Raw genomic sequence first — 14,732 nt, forward strand, 5'->3', positions numbered from 1 at the left:
CAGTTTTGTTCCAGATGTTTGCCCTGGCTTTTCTTTACGGCGCTTACAAAGTGTAAATGTGCTGTTATAATCGTAACATTGTCTTTTTAAGACAAAAATAACGTGATCCTTAATATTGATATAAGTATGTATCCTACCGACTGCGCCAGTTAGATAACATATTAGATAACAGCGATGCACGACCAAATTGTATGTTCTTCTTTTCATGCCAAGATTTCTTGTTCCAATAATGGGGTTGGCAACTGTCAAAAGTTTGCATAAATGGCGTCATCATAACTTGTCCTTTTTTCTATGAGATTTGGCTTAAAGGGCAGGCAAATTTGACACAATTCTAGGGATTGACAGGGCAAGCTATGATGGCGCCATCTGCTAAACATTTCGACCGGCCAACCCCATTCGAATCATTCGATGAAATTATCGTGGTAAAAGGATTAGCCGCTCAAACTCCACTGCGCGCTAGACGCTGAGATAAAATCGTAATAAACTAAGTGCGGGGAGGCTCTTTCCAAGCACATCAATCATACGTCGTCTGTTTTGTGAACAGTTCCTGAAGAAGATGCTGATGGACCGTCAGAACAGCATGTCGTCGCTGTTCGCGATGGGCAACGAGGTGGCGGCCGGCTGCGACAGCGGCGAGCGCAAGGCCATCGAGAAGCAGCTCAAGGGGCTCATGCAGCGGTTCGACGCGCTCACCGACGGCGCGCAGCAGCGCATGCTCGACCTAGAACAGGCTATGAAGGTATACTGGATCAACCAAATCTTGTCAGTAGTAAAAGGCGGCAAATTTCACATTTGACAGCCATCATCTTATTGTTTACATTCTGAATCGTTTCTATTTCAAGAGAAATTTCTGCTGTCACCATTAAATACCAAGATTATGCATGACCTCGAGCAAAGCTAAGGTGCCTACAATGTACATTCATGCTCGTTGACGGTAAACATTACTAAAATTTGAGGTTATGATAATTCACTCGAACTGACGTATGAAGGGCGGAAAAATAAACACGTTTTGGTTCGATGTACATTGCTGCTTTTCTTAGCGCAATTCTGCTCTTTGAGTGTTACATGGTGTTACCCTACTTTAATTTGCAGTACATTGCTACTGACAAGATTAGCTTGACGCACTATATTTACAATTATCTCAAGACTAATGGCGTGCTCGAAGTGAGGCCTATGCCCAGCATTGGTAGATAACAAGTGACAGTACTGACAGGTGATACTAAACTTAATGTCTAACATCGTCAGATTATGAGCAAATATCAATCTTAACTGATATTTGATAGATTTCGTTCGCTACACGACAATTGATATTAGTGATTTAATTTTTAGTACTTGTAGTTTTATTATTGGTTTTATTATTATTATTTTGTATTGTTTGTAATTGAATGTCACTAACCTTAATTAATTTTGAGATTTGTTGTAAGTACTAACAATTATGGATCCAGTATGGATTCGATTTAAATAAATAATTGAATTGAATTAAATTGGTCTAATTTGTTTATTGATGTCATCTCACTCTGGACATAGGTCTTATAATGATCCTAGCACTATATATAGACAACAAATATCAACCAGGAAAGAGCAACTTATATATCTTTACATAGTGCAAACATCATATTTAAAAGGGCTTAAAAACGTTTACAAAACTCAGAGTAATTGGAAATTATTTCCCACTTTAGACAACGTCTTTGTGTAAATATACTCATGAGTGTAATATTTCAGGTTGCAAAACAATTCCAAGAGGAACTGCAGCCCCTAGTGGAGTGGCTGACCAGCGCCGAGCGCAAGGTCAAGGCGCTGGAGCTGGTGCCCACCGATGAGGAGAAGATCCAACTCAAGATCAGAGAGCACAAGGTACGGGACCATACAAATAACAGTCTGAAATACACATCGTCAAAACGTATGGCGCCGTATAGCGTCATTCAACCCTTTTCCAGGCATAGTATCATTTATCGACCACATACGTGCCAATAGAATTTCAACCTTAGCAATCCAATTTAAGGTTAAAATTAGATTGAACTTTCGGAAAATGTGTCTTTAAATGAATCATCTAAGCTGAATCCAGCTTTGGAATATATTTGGATTTTTTGTGAAAACCTTGTAGATTACTGCGCGTGCGGCCTGGAAAAGAGTTAAGTCGACTGACAAATATGCAGCTATTTCCATGATTTATGCATATTAACATCCTTTACCGTAGTACATTTATGATGATAGATTTAGATTTAGATTTAGTTATTTCATAATATGAAATTACAATATAAATTATTTTACACTAATATTATATTATTGTTACATTATTATGTACCTCGTTTACCCACAAACTCACCGCGTACTTGGTTTCAGGCGTTGCACGACGACGTGCTATCGAAGCAAGGCGCCTTCCAACAACTCACGGAGACGGCGTCGGCGCTGATGGCGCTCGTCGGCGACGACGAGGCTGCCGCGCTCGCTGACCGCCTGCAAGCTGCCACTGACAGGTACATGTACCCTCTAACGAGCTGCCTGTAACAACCAGGGATGTTGCAAACATCCACATCCGCATCCGCAACCGCGGAACTTCCGCATTATTTTCATCCGCATCCGCATAAAATCGATGCGGATGCGGATGTCGAACAAGTCTGTACAGGAACGTTTTAGCATCGGTGTAAGTGACTGCTAGGTAATTTAAGTCATTAGCCAAAAAAAGCTATTAGAAATGAGCAGTCAAGCGTGAGTGGGACTTAATGTACGGAACCCTTGGAACGCGAGTCCGATTCGCACTTGGCCGGTTTTTTGAAATAAAAATTACTAAAATGTAATATTTGACGTTTTTATGTATCTATCTTAACATCCGCATCCGCGGATGTGAGCCTTTAAAAATCTGCATCCGCAACATCCCTGGTAACAACACTGATAACACTGATGAGTATGGTATACCCTCACTGAAGTTCAGTCTGATCGGAGTTGAGATATAAACATCCTGACTCCTGAGCCTGACGCACCAACAAGTCAAGTCAAAATAAAGTCTCCAACACGCGAATAATACAACCCGTTCCTTTGTCCACAATACCACTCTAACAAATTTTTATTGACAGAACGTTAGCGAAGGTCTCCGTTTCAGCTTGGGAAAAAATGCTTTCGTATGTCCGGATGTTCTCCCTTACAGGTCGCAATTCTCAACCGATTCTCATATCGATGATTAAATAGATTTTTATTTTTGTCGCCTCCGTTTTAACATTATTTCAAAATGGCGGAGCCATCTGGGTTTGCGAGGCCTACAGTTTACAGAGCCACTATTATTTTATAATATATCAAACAGTTATTTATATTTTTTAACCTTCCCCAGATACCAAGCCCTGGTGGAGCACAGCCTGAACATCGGCGAGCTGCTGGACAACTCGCGCAAGGGGCTGCGGCACCTGGTGCTCACGTACCAGGACCTGTCCGCCTGGATGGACGCCATGGAGCAGTACCTCGCCAAGAGGAAGGTGCTCCCGGTGCACATGGAGAAACTGCTGCGGCAGATGGACGAGCTGGCCGTGAGTATTCACAATGTTGACGTTCAATTTTGAACTCTGTACAGAGATAAATACGACTTAAATTACTTGACACTTTGACTGCCAAAGACGGCATCTGACGCGCGCGGCTACAGCTCAATATCGACCGTCGTGCATTTCGACAAGGTTCACAATACAACGTGCACGATTGGCGTTCAAAAGATTAAAGCCAAAATTTCCAATAACTTTCATAAAAAGCTCGCTGTTGCATTTGGTATTAGCGATTCCTAGCGTTAGAGTTATTAAACTGGATATCAGTGTTTAAATGAGTGTCATAGGAAGTCATTCAGGACGTAATCCTTTGATTATACAACTTTACAGCTTATTGTGGAATAACGTTAATATAACCAGATATAACTTAGCGGCAGTATTTGCATTTAAGCATTGTGATTGTATAATATCTCTGTACAATATTATTTACTTTTTAATTTTAAAATACTGCGAATACTGTAGGTTCTGAAATCTGATCGATACTGTGTTCTCCAGGAAAAAACCGAGGAGATAGCCTCCAAGCAAGAGGCCGTAGACAGCACCGTGGACTCCGGCCTCGAGCTGATGAAGCACATCTCCGGCGACGAGGCGCTGCAGCTCAAGGACAAGCTGGACGCGCTGCAGAGGCGGTACAACGACCTCACCAGCAAGGGCGCCGACCTCCTGCGCATAGCCTCGGAGACGCTGCCACTTGTGCAGCAGTTCTTCAATACCCACAACAGGTTAGTCTATTGCACCATGTTCACTGATAATCTCCGTTAAAAATTTACCTTATTCACTGATAAGCTCTGTCAGGCGTGGCTCACGAGTACGTCGCGTTGCAACAAGTACCTAAAAGTACATCCGTCCCACACCAATATTGGTGGCTAGCCATAAGCCGCGCGTGGCGCTTGCGCCAACTAGCGGTCATATATGTCCTAATCGTAACAGAAGCGTTTTGTTAGAGAGTGAATCTCCTGTACCTAGTACTATTTATTCTGTGGCTCTGTTAACATGATGAACAAACGATTATCACGTGCTTGTTAGACTTAACAATCATTTATGAACACCTTATTAGTGAACGTAAGACTGTGTATGCATTTAAAAACACACCAATTGATTAACAGTTCATATAAGGGAACAGTGGGATTCCGCACTATTCATTTCTGTACCAACGCCCACACTGTTAACTGACAATTCGTAAACCTTATTACAAAAGGCATAAGGTCCACCGATGCACAGTTAAGAGTGTTGCTCTTTGTACCTAATGAATATACAAAAGAAAAACGAGTATTTAATGTTTGTTTCGCTCGCAGCTTGACAGAATGGATGTCAGGCGCCGAGTCGTGCCTGCAGTCCGTGGAGCCGCGCGAAGAAGACATCCTTCGCCTCGAAGGCGACTTGCAAGAGTTCCGGCCGCTGCTCGACAACATCAACCTGATCGGGCCGCAGCTGTGCCAGATCTCGCCGGGAGAGGGCGCCACGCACGTGGAGGGCATCGTCACCAGGGACAACCGCCGCTTCGACGCCATCGCCGAGCAGGTGCAGCGCAAGGCCGAGAGGCTGCTGCTCAGCAAGAAGGTAACGAGAATGTTAAAGCACGTTTGAGAGTTATGTTTCTTTCAACCATATGAGAAATTGATTTTTCGAGTTTCCTAGAAAGCTGAAGTCAGAATTACGAGTGATCAACTGATCACGGTAGTTCTGAAGGATCGTGCCAAAAGTAAATTAAAATCGAACAAATAGCCGAGGGATTATAACGGCAAAAAATATTTAATTTCGGTCAACTGTTAGGTTATACATTATACATATATGATAACTCAGTTTCAGATAACGCGAGTTGGCTTTATCAGTTATCTAAACCATGACCATGATGAGCATGATGATGGATGATGACTGTAAAACGTCAGTTATGTTAAATGAGAATGTTGAACGTAGAACGTAGTAGTACACCCTTCAACATCATTATAACATACTGCTAAAAAAAAAAACTGATTAGACTGAGATATTATAACTGATACTAAAGGTGAACCTAGAAATAAAAATTTAGTAGTAATGTAATAACAGATAGACTTATATAGTTTACACAATTGTTAAAATTAGAATTAGGTATCTTTCTCCTCTTAAGTTAACTTGCATGACATACAATGTACATCTGGTCTCCCGCGATACAGGCCTAGCCTAGTGCGGGGATTCCTGGAATTTCGGCATGTCAATTTAGTTATGCACAACTCTTACCAGTAACTCGTGTTGTAACCACTGTTGTAACCTTTCCGTGCAATAATAGTACATTATTGCAGAGGCCGGGAAATGGCAATTCGTGGATGAGTTTCGATTTTGTCGGACGGCGCGAAGCGGAGTCCGACAAAGAAGACGAATCCACGAATTGCTATTCCTGCCGAGGCATATATAGTGCTTTTCTCCAAACATGCGAGGAAATAAGGTAAAATAATAATTATTTAAGCATCAAGCATCACTCAAATCGAAACTTCACATCAAAAATGTCAAAAACAATTTCCCTCTAAAATTAATTTTTAAAAGTTTAGGGCACAAACTTATTCTGTCATTCAATATTCGTTCATTCAATATAATTGTGCAATATAGTTGGTCAAACCCACTGACTTAATATAAAAGAAATAGACACACAAAGCAGAACAAAAACGTCAAGAAATGTGGATCCCAATGACGTTTCGCACCATTTGCATTGATGATAAAAACGCTTACGTAAATTTTGAGTCAAGATAAATGTTTCGTACAGAAAAGAGCTTAATGTCGTAAGCATTAAGTGTCAAATTTGCAAACATAAGTACCAACACTGTTAAAAAATTTAGTCCGATGGCACTAAACGTAACGTATTTACGTCAAACAACGTCAAACGAGAATAATGAACGAATGGAGCCACTTTGGTACACTTTAATATGTATTACTGTACAGGAAAACCAATTGAAGTAATAAATAAAACAAATTTAATTTAATCGGGAGCTCAAATAAAATTAATTCGTGGTTCAAATTCAAACAAATTAAATTTTTAATTCGTAAGTATACGTCTTTAAATACTAATTTCCTTGAAATAAATTCTACTTATTAAATAACTGTGTACCTATTTAAGATCTACATTTACTCATAGCACGGGTGCACGGGGAAATTTAGATACTGATTGGATTTTTTTATAAAGTCTACCTATACTTTATAAAAAAAATCCTGTGGTTGTCACTGTGTTCCGACAGGTTTAGCATTTACAGTTAGTCGATATAAGCCCTTATTGGTGGTGTATATGTCGGAAACAGGGAAATGGGCCGAACACACAAGTGCCGTTTTGCCTTGTTTAAAACTGCATCACCCCTATCTCTTGCTATAATTAAATAGCAGTCCACTTTGCACGTCGCATAGGTTTTCTTGGAAATCTTCAATTTAATCATAATATTATTTCTTATGAATTCCATATAAAAATAAATATTGACCTCACATCGACTCATTAGAATTTTGTTCCTTGACATCCCTTCTTTGGTACTAACAAATTAATTTATTCAAAACCATAAAATTACCACCAGATTACATAAATTATGTAATGCTATCCAAAGAACTAACCGAAAGAAATACATTCCATCCTTTTTCCTTGCTTTATCATTGTTATTTTTACATATTTTAACGGCACATTTCGTAATTGTTGACAACTTCACATTTGAGCGTTTCAAACAAGACTAAACGAAAAAGTAATGCATGATCTGTTTTGACATCACTTTTGTGGGGCCATTTTTGGCGGCTGATTGGGTATCCAGTTCTTTATACTATATCAATGGTCAAACCAATTTGTTAGTCAGTAAGAACCAGGAAAACTATACCCATCCTTTTCTTTTGGGTGCTAGTACTAGTGTAAGACAAAGATAGTATGATTCTCTCTGTCTATGTTTGAAATGAGAAAGTCCTTTGACAAACTATATAAACTTTATGTACACGGATGAGATCCTTAAAAAAATATAAAAATAATCTTTGATTTCATTAAGCAGTATTCTCACGATCATACACGAGCACAACGGTCTTGTAAGAACGAGACAAGTAACGTCGTTTATCTTACTATCTCACTCTATCCTATAGCTTGAAATGATAGCTGATCGGGTCGTGTAGACGCGGCTCGCGGCTATAATAATTGGCTGTTTGCGTTTTTTATTTTTAAAAAGTAAAAAACACTACAGTAATAAGTTATTACTGTAGTGTTTTTTTCATTCCCGTCCGCTAGAACAGGACAGCGATAGTTTGATTTTTTTAATTAGAGTTTGACAATAATGTAGAACTTCCCGTACTATTTTTGCTACAATAAGGTAAACATTTCCGAGCATATTGGAGAAAAATATATTTTTATCTTTTATGTTATCTTTACCTGCTCTCTCCCCAGCGCTCCCTGGAGGTGGTCGGCGACATGGAGGAGCTGCTGGAGTGGCTGCGCGCGGTGTTCGCGCAGCTGCGCGACGCGGAGCCGCCCTCCAGCCAGCCGGCGCTGGTGCGCGCGCAGCTCAAGGCGCAGCGCCCGCTCAACGACGACGTGGCCGCGCAGCGAGTGCGAGTGCGCGACCTGCTCTCGCAGGCCAAGAAGGTGCGTATCCCTTATTATACTTGCTCAACCAGATCTTGACAGTAGAAAAAGGCGGCAAATTTGAAAAATGTAGGCGCGAAAGGAATATCGTCCCATAGAAAATTTGAATTTCGCGCCTTTTTTTCATCATCATCATCATCATCCTGGCGTCAATCCTAGCTGTGCCGGGGCGCGGGGCGCGAGGACCCGGGGTCCGCCTTCCGACTCCTTCGTGTCCACTTTGCCCGATCTTCGGCGTCCCTGGTGGTGAGTCCGTTGGCACGCATGTCCTCCTTAACGACATCAAGCCATCGCTTCCTGGGCCGGCCTTTTCTTCCCGTACCGGGAGGAGGCGGCATGGCCAGGCATTTGTTACCCACGTAACTTGCCGGTCTGCGCGAGACGTGGCCATACCAACGAAGGCGGCACTCTTGCAGTTTGTCAGCGAATTTCGCGCCTTTTTTTACTGACAAGATTTGGTTGACCAGCTATATCTAGGTAATAGAGTTTGAAATATTTAGCAAGTAAAGTGAGTGGCCAGTTAGCCCCTACGCCCCCACCACCAATCCTATCACAACTATTTGCATACCATTTTGTTTCACTAGTGTCCCGACTAGGTATACTTTCAGTGCCACTATCAGTGTTTCTAATGAGGATTGTGATGAGTGTTATTGATAATGAAACTGATACTGATATCATTAATATGTAACTTTGGCGAGCCTTGGACCGATGACAAAATCGGGATAAACGCTAAGATGAGACTCATTGCAACCTTAAGCGCCACTTGCACCATTCTACTAACCCGGGGTTAAGCGATTAAACCGTTAACTCAGTTTCAAATTGTACTAGTAACCATGGTAACTCCAGGTTCAACCGGTTAACCCCGGGTTAGTGGGATGGTGCATGTGGCCCTAAAAGTCTTAAAACCACTGAAACTGACGCTATCTTGACTACAAAATTACTATTAAATTGTACAACGGGACTTAATCGCGTATCTAAGATTCGCTATCGCGATTAAGTCCCGTTGTACAATTTAATAATGTGTAAAAATCGTGAAAGTTTAAATCAGTGCTATACAAAATAAATGACACAATAAAAAAACTAGTTTTCTAACGACTGTGTTTATGTGTTTCCATATTCCCCTGTTGTAACACTTCAAACCTGTTACTAGGTTCTCCGCGAATGCCAGTCATCGGAGGAGACGGCCGTGATCCGCGACCGCAGCGAGGAGCTGAAGGAGATGATGGAGGAGGTGGGGCAGCTCAGCGCCGAGCGCCTCGCCGCGCTCGAGCAGGCCCTGCCTCTCGCCGAGCACTTCGCCGACACGCACCACGGGTAAGAGTTGTCACACCGTCTGTTATCATACACATCTTAATGTATGCGAAGATCACTGACAATCCAACTGAGCTTAGGCCAATTCTTTCATGAAACCGATGCTGCCAAAAATACGGGGGTGCGGGGGGACGAGGTGAGCGAATCCCGTGCCGTGATTGGTCCGTTCAAAGACACGGACCAATCACGGCACGGGATTGACTCGAAGATGGACCGCTACCGTATGTGTGGCAGAGGGGGTAGCGCGACTATGCTCAGTCTAGAGGATGTCTTATCTGTGGCGAAGATATTGGAATTTTATTAATTTTGACGAGGCTACAAGTCCCATGAAATAATTTTTCAGCTTATCCGTCTGTGAACCCTGTTCTATGACAAATAGTAGTCCGTTTATATTGTGTTTCCTGGTAGTTTGTTAGTTAGTGCTTCTGGACATTTTCCGCAAATCGACAACCATTGTGCTTTTTTTGCGTGAAACGAGGTAGCGCTACTTTAACCACCCCAGCTCCTCCATGAAGCCTAGCCATGTTTTTAGGGTGCTAAATGCCTCTTTTAGTGTGCACGGAGTCCCTAGGTATTTGCTCGTGTATACTTTTACCTATTTGCAGTGTACGAGAATGTGTTTCGTTGTTTCCTCTTCTTCCATTCACGCTATGCACATGGGGCTGTCTGTTTTACCCATATTGTGTAGCTGTGTTTGTTTAGTTTCCTGGTAACTGATAGTTGCATTATGTTATGTCATAGAGAAATATAGTAAGACAAGAGTGCTCACTCCATACATCAGTTAGACTATTAATTTCAGTGTCTACATCTAGCATCGAGTAGCGAAACTATCAGTACTGCTACTTGACAATAGATGTAGCAGTACTGATAGTTCCGCTACTCGATGCTAGATGCTAAGTCTTTTTGGTACTAAAACCTTTGAGTATATAGCCTAAGGAGATGTGATAACGTAAACTCTTCGAACAAATTTTTTCGCCACTTTAAGCGGGGGGCGAGGTAAACACCTACAGCACACTACCAAAAGATAAGTAACTCAACAGACACAGATTTTGCTGTTGCGACAAATGCACACTACAAAAAAATTCAACACATCGAAAATTACACGCACACAGACAGAGTTTACACATAACTATGCAGCACACATACGAACATGATAGTGATGGGTCACATCTGAAGAATGAGTCAAATCAGTTTGATGAATGAACTGAATTGTCTTATACTATTTATTATAAAATTGTAAAAGTGAAAATTCTGTACATTGAAGATATTAGGTAGTCAATAAAATGATTGTTTGTATGTATGGCTGTCTGTATTTATGTGTCTTTGTGTCTTAGCCAGCACGCACAGCTAAACTGTGGAATGAACTGTCGCCCGCAGGTTTTCCGGGCTGATACATAGGTAAACATATCGTCCCATATAAAATTTGAATTTCGCGCCTTTTTTTACTGACATTGTTTGCTTGATCAGCTATATTAAATAAACTGCCGTGATTGAATGAATGAATGATTCATTCAATCATTCAAATGTTGAGTCGCTTTTTTGACTTTGTCACATCCCTTAAGACCGATTCGTCCCCGTACCACTGTATTCATGTTTACATTTTTCTGTCGTTTATGTATCGCAACGGTTTTTTCTTTAAATGGAGATTGTACTTCAATATACATTTAATAGTTCGTATAAATACTTATTTATGATAGGAAACGCGATCTTGTTGCGAATTTGAGCTATCAGATCGCCTTTTACATGATAATACTGCACAAGTCACCATTTTTTAAGAGAAACGTCTCGCGACACGGAACGATGCAAAATGGCGGTGAAGCGACTTCAAGTAGTTTTATATAACGAGTTTGAACAGTTGACCAATGTACTTTGCCGGAGGGGGTCGCCCGTGTATCACATCTCCATAGGCTATATACTCAAAGACTAAAACTGATGTATGGAGTGAGCAATCTATGTATTTTTTTCTCTATGTTTATGTGCAGACTGTCAATGTGGCTGGACGACATGGAGAAGCAGATTCAGATGCTGGCCATGCCGGCGCTGCGCCCCGAGCAGATCGCGCAGCAGCAGGACAAGAACGAGGTATGTTCACCATTTACACACGTACACAGACAATCTTACATGAAGCAAAGCAAAACGAAGGATTGCATACTGAGGGATTTAAATGGACGTTTCTAAGAAGAAGAAATAATGAAGGTTCTGGTTGTAACTGTATATTGTAATGTACAGATGCTGCAGCAGTCGATCCTGGGGCACAAGCCGCTGGTGGACAAGCTGGTGAAGACGGGCGAGGCGCTGGCGCGGCTGGTGGGCGAGGAGGACGCGGCGCGGGTGCAGGACGTGGTGGAGGCCGACTGCGAGCGCTACAACGCGCTGCGGGCCGAGCTGCGCACCCGCCAGCAGGCGCTCGAGCAGGTACTACATCATACAGATGCTGCTACAGTCGATCCTGGGGCACAAGCCGCTGGTGGACAAGCTGGTGAAGACGGGCGAGGCGCTGGCGCGGCTGGTGGGCGAGGAGGACGCGGCGCGGGTGCAGGACGTGGTGGAGGCCGACTGCGAGCGCTACAACGCGCTGCGGGCCGAGCTGCGCACCCGCCAGCAGGCGCTCGAGCAGGTACTACATCATACAGATGCTGCTACAGTCGATCCTGGGGCACAAGCCGCTGGTGGACAAGCTGGTGAAGACGGGCGAGGCGCTGGCGCGGCTGGTGGGCGAGGAGGACGCGGCGCGGGTGCAGGACGTGGTGGAGGCCGACTGCGAGCGCTACAACGCGCTGCGGGCCGAGCTGCGCACCCGCCAGCAGGCGCTCGAGCAGGTACTACATCATACAGATGCTGCTACAGTCGATCCTGGGGCACAAGCCGCTGGTGGACAAGCTGGTGAAGACGGGCGAGGCGCTGGCGCGGCTGGTGGGCGAGGAGGACGCGGCGCGGGTGCAGGACGTGGTGGAGGCCGACTGCGAGCGCTACAACGCGCTGCGGGCCGAGCTGCGCACCCGCCAGCAGGCGCTCGAGCAGGTACTACATCATACAGATGCTGCTACAGTCGATCCTGGGGCACAAGCCGCTGGTGGACAAGCTGGTGAAGACGGGCGAGGCGCTGGCGCGGCTGGTGGGCGAGGAGGACGCGGCGCGGGTGCAGGACGTGGTGGAGGCCGACTGCGAGCGCTACAACGCGCTGCGGGCCGAGCTGCGCACCCGCCAGCAGGCGCTCGAGCAGGTACTACATCATACAGATGCTGCTACAGTCGATCCTGGGGCACAAGCCGCTGGTGGACAAGCTGGTGAAGACGGGCGAGGCGCTGGCGCGGCTGGTGGGCGAGGAGGACGCGGCGCGGGTGCAGGACGTGGTGGAGGCCGACTGCGAGCGCTACAACGCGCTGCGGGCCGAGCTGCGCACCCGCCAGCAGGCGCTCGAGCAGGTACTACATCATACAGATGCTGCTACAGTCGATCCTGGGGCACAAGCCGCTGGTGGACAAGCTGGTGAAGACGGGCGAGGCGCTGGCGCGGCTGGTGCCAGCAGGCCCTCGAGCAGGTACCTACATCATACACTTCATTCACTATTTCAACCCCCTTTGCGAGATGAGTTATTTCTCTGCAGCAATTAGGACAAAGGTTTAGATAGAAAGAGAACTTGTAAGGACCGAAAACGTAACTCGGGACCTTCCACTGTCAGGTGATTTGTTAAGTCAGAATTCTATTATATTGTGCTTTTCATTTTCAAGCTGAAAATATCTACTTCTGCTTTCGATAGAATGATGAACCCTCTTGTGTTAACTGCTCCATTTATTTCAACAGGCACTGCAAGAGTCATCGCAGTTCTCGGACAAGCTGGAGGGTATGCTGCGCGCGTTGGCCGGTACTCAAGACCAGCTGCAACGCGCCGAGCCCGTCTCCGCGCACCCGCCCAAGATAGAGTCAGTATTCACTTTCTACGTCCAACTCTTCACCATTAATTAAGTTTAAACCTGTTCAGTTCTTACTTCCGATTATTTTAAACAGGTACAATTCTTACCTAAGCCCGATTTTGAGCCCGAAAGGCAGTTTTTTTAATTACATAGTAGCACAAAACGTTTAACTTCCAGATCAATTACAACGTACTAATGCAAATGTAACTCCACAGGGACCAAATCGAGGAGAACAACGCCTTGATCGAAGACCTGGAGAAGCGCACCGAGGCGTACAACGCGGTGCAGCGCGCCGCCTCCGACGTGATCAGCAAGGCGAACAAGAGCGACCCCGCCGTGCGGGACATACGCAACAAGCTCGACAAACTGCACAAGTGAGTGACACCTTCTCAGGGCTTATTTAGACGGCACGCGAACTCGTATACGCTTTTAGCTACATTGTGGTCCAATGAGGTTACATCAATTCAGCCGACGGATCAAACTACGCAATGTAATCAAACTCGCATGCGAGGCCTCGCCCCGTCTAAGTAGGCCCTAATACTCAATGTTCTCATTTAATACTCGTCGGGCTCTAAGCTCAATATCGATACGAATAACTCAGTGTTTTGGATATATTATTTGATTTTTAAACTCCGTGTTACGTACGTACGTGTTATTCATGAAAAAACTACGTCTATGCAAGTAAAGATATTGCAGGTGTACCTAATCAATGCAGTGAAAATATTTGGCTTTTCTCCTCGCTTCAATTGTCGTCGTATTTTCGTGCACCGGTCTTACAAAGCTGAATAGAATTTAAAAACTCAAGCGCCATGTACTCAGCGCGACAGGTCCAATGCAATATTTGATACGTTGCTAAGTACAGCGTACAATGATTTCAGTAGATCGACCAAATACCGCAATGTAACGAAAATCCAAGCTTTTGATCCGTCCAAATGGGGCTTCACACTTGATATGTTAAAGTTGAACCGACGCTAAAATCCCCTCTCCTCCAGACTATGGGACGACGTACAGAAGGCGACGTCGGACCGCGGGCACTCGCTGGACAGCGCGCTGGAGGTGGCGCGCAAGTTCTGGCAGCAGCTGGACGCGCTGATGGCCACGCTGGCCGAGCTGGAGGACACGCTCACGGCGCAGCCGCCGCCCGCCGCGCAGCCGCGCGCCATCCAGGCGCAGCAGGTCGCGCTGCAGGAGATCCGCCACGAGATCGACCACACCAAGCCGGAGGTCAGTCACCACACATCACTATTTACCATAAGATAGACTGATCGCTGGTATCTAAGGCAGTCAGTTATGCATCATGATCATTTGCCGGATGCCGATAATCTGATCGAGAAATCGATGAACTTCAAACGCAAATTCATTCCATTTTCTGCCAACAAACTGCTATGCAGTTTGGCAGATAAGTAACAA

At 44.5% G+C, this 14,732-nt stretch overlaps 1 protein-coding gene across 1 annotated transcript in view; it reads left to right on the plus strand.

The window, feature by feature from the left end:
- LOC134658039 (dystonin) overlaps window positions 1-14,732 on the plus strand; it is a 241,097-nt gene that overhangs the window by 193,882 nt on the left and 32,483 nt on the right. The window contains exons 62-74 of the mRNA XM_063513646.1: window positions 545-739; window positions 1,723-1,854; window positions 2,344-2,477; window positions 3,326-3,518; window positions 4,023-4,249; window positions 4,823-5,087; window positions 7,900-8,097; window positions 9,248-9,411; window positions 11,391-11,490; window positions 11,840-12,025; window positions 13,213-13,331; window positions 13,538-13,696; window positions 14,315-14,546. Of these exons, the coding sequence (XP_063369716.1) occupies window positions 545-739; window positions 1,723-1,854; window positions 2,344-2,477; window positions 3,326-3,518; window positions 4,023-4,249; window positions 4,823-5,087; window positions 7,900-8,097; window positions 9,248-9,411; window positions 11,391-11,490; window positions 11,840-12,025; window positions 13,213-13,331; window positions 13,538-13,696; window positions 14,315-14,546 (2,304 nt within the window). The remainder of the gene's footprint in view (window positions 1-544; window positions 740-1,722; window positions 1,855-2,343; window positions 2,478-3,325; window positions 3,519-4,022; window positions 4,250-4,822; window positions 5,088-7,899; window positions 8,098-9,247; window positions 9,412-11,390; window positions 11,491-11,839; window positions 12,026-13,212; window positions 13,332-13,537; window positions 13,697-14,314; window positions 14,547-14,732) is intronic.

This window comes from Cydia amplana, chromosome 21 (assembly GCF_948474715.1).
Source record: "Cydia amplana chromosome 21, ilCydAmpl1.1, whole genome shotgun sequence".
Lineage (NCBI taxonomy): Eukaryota > Metazoa > Arthropoda > Insecta > Lepidoptera > Tortricidae > Cydia > Cydia amplana.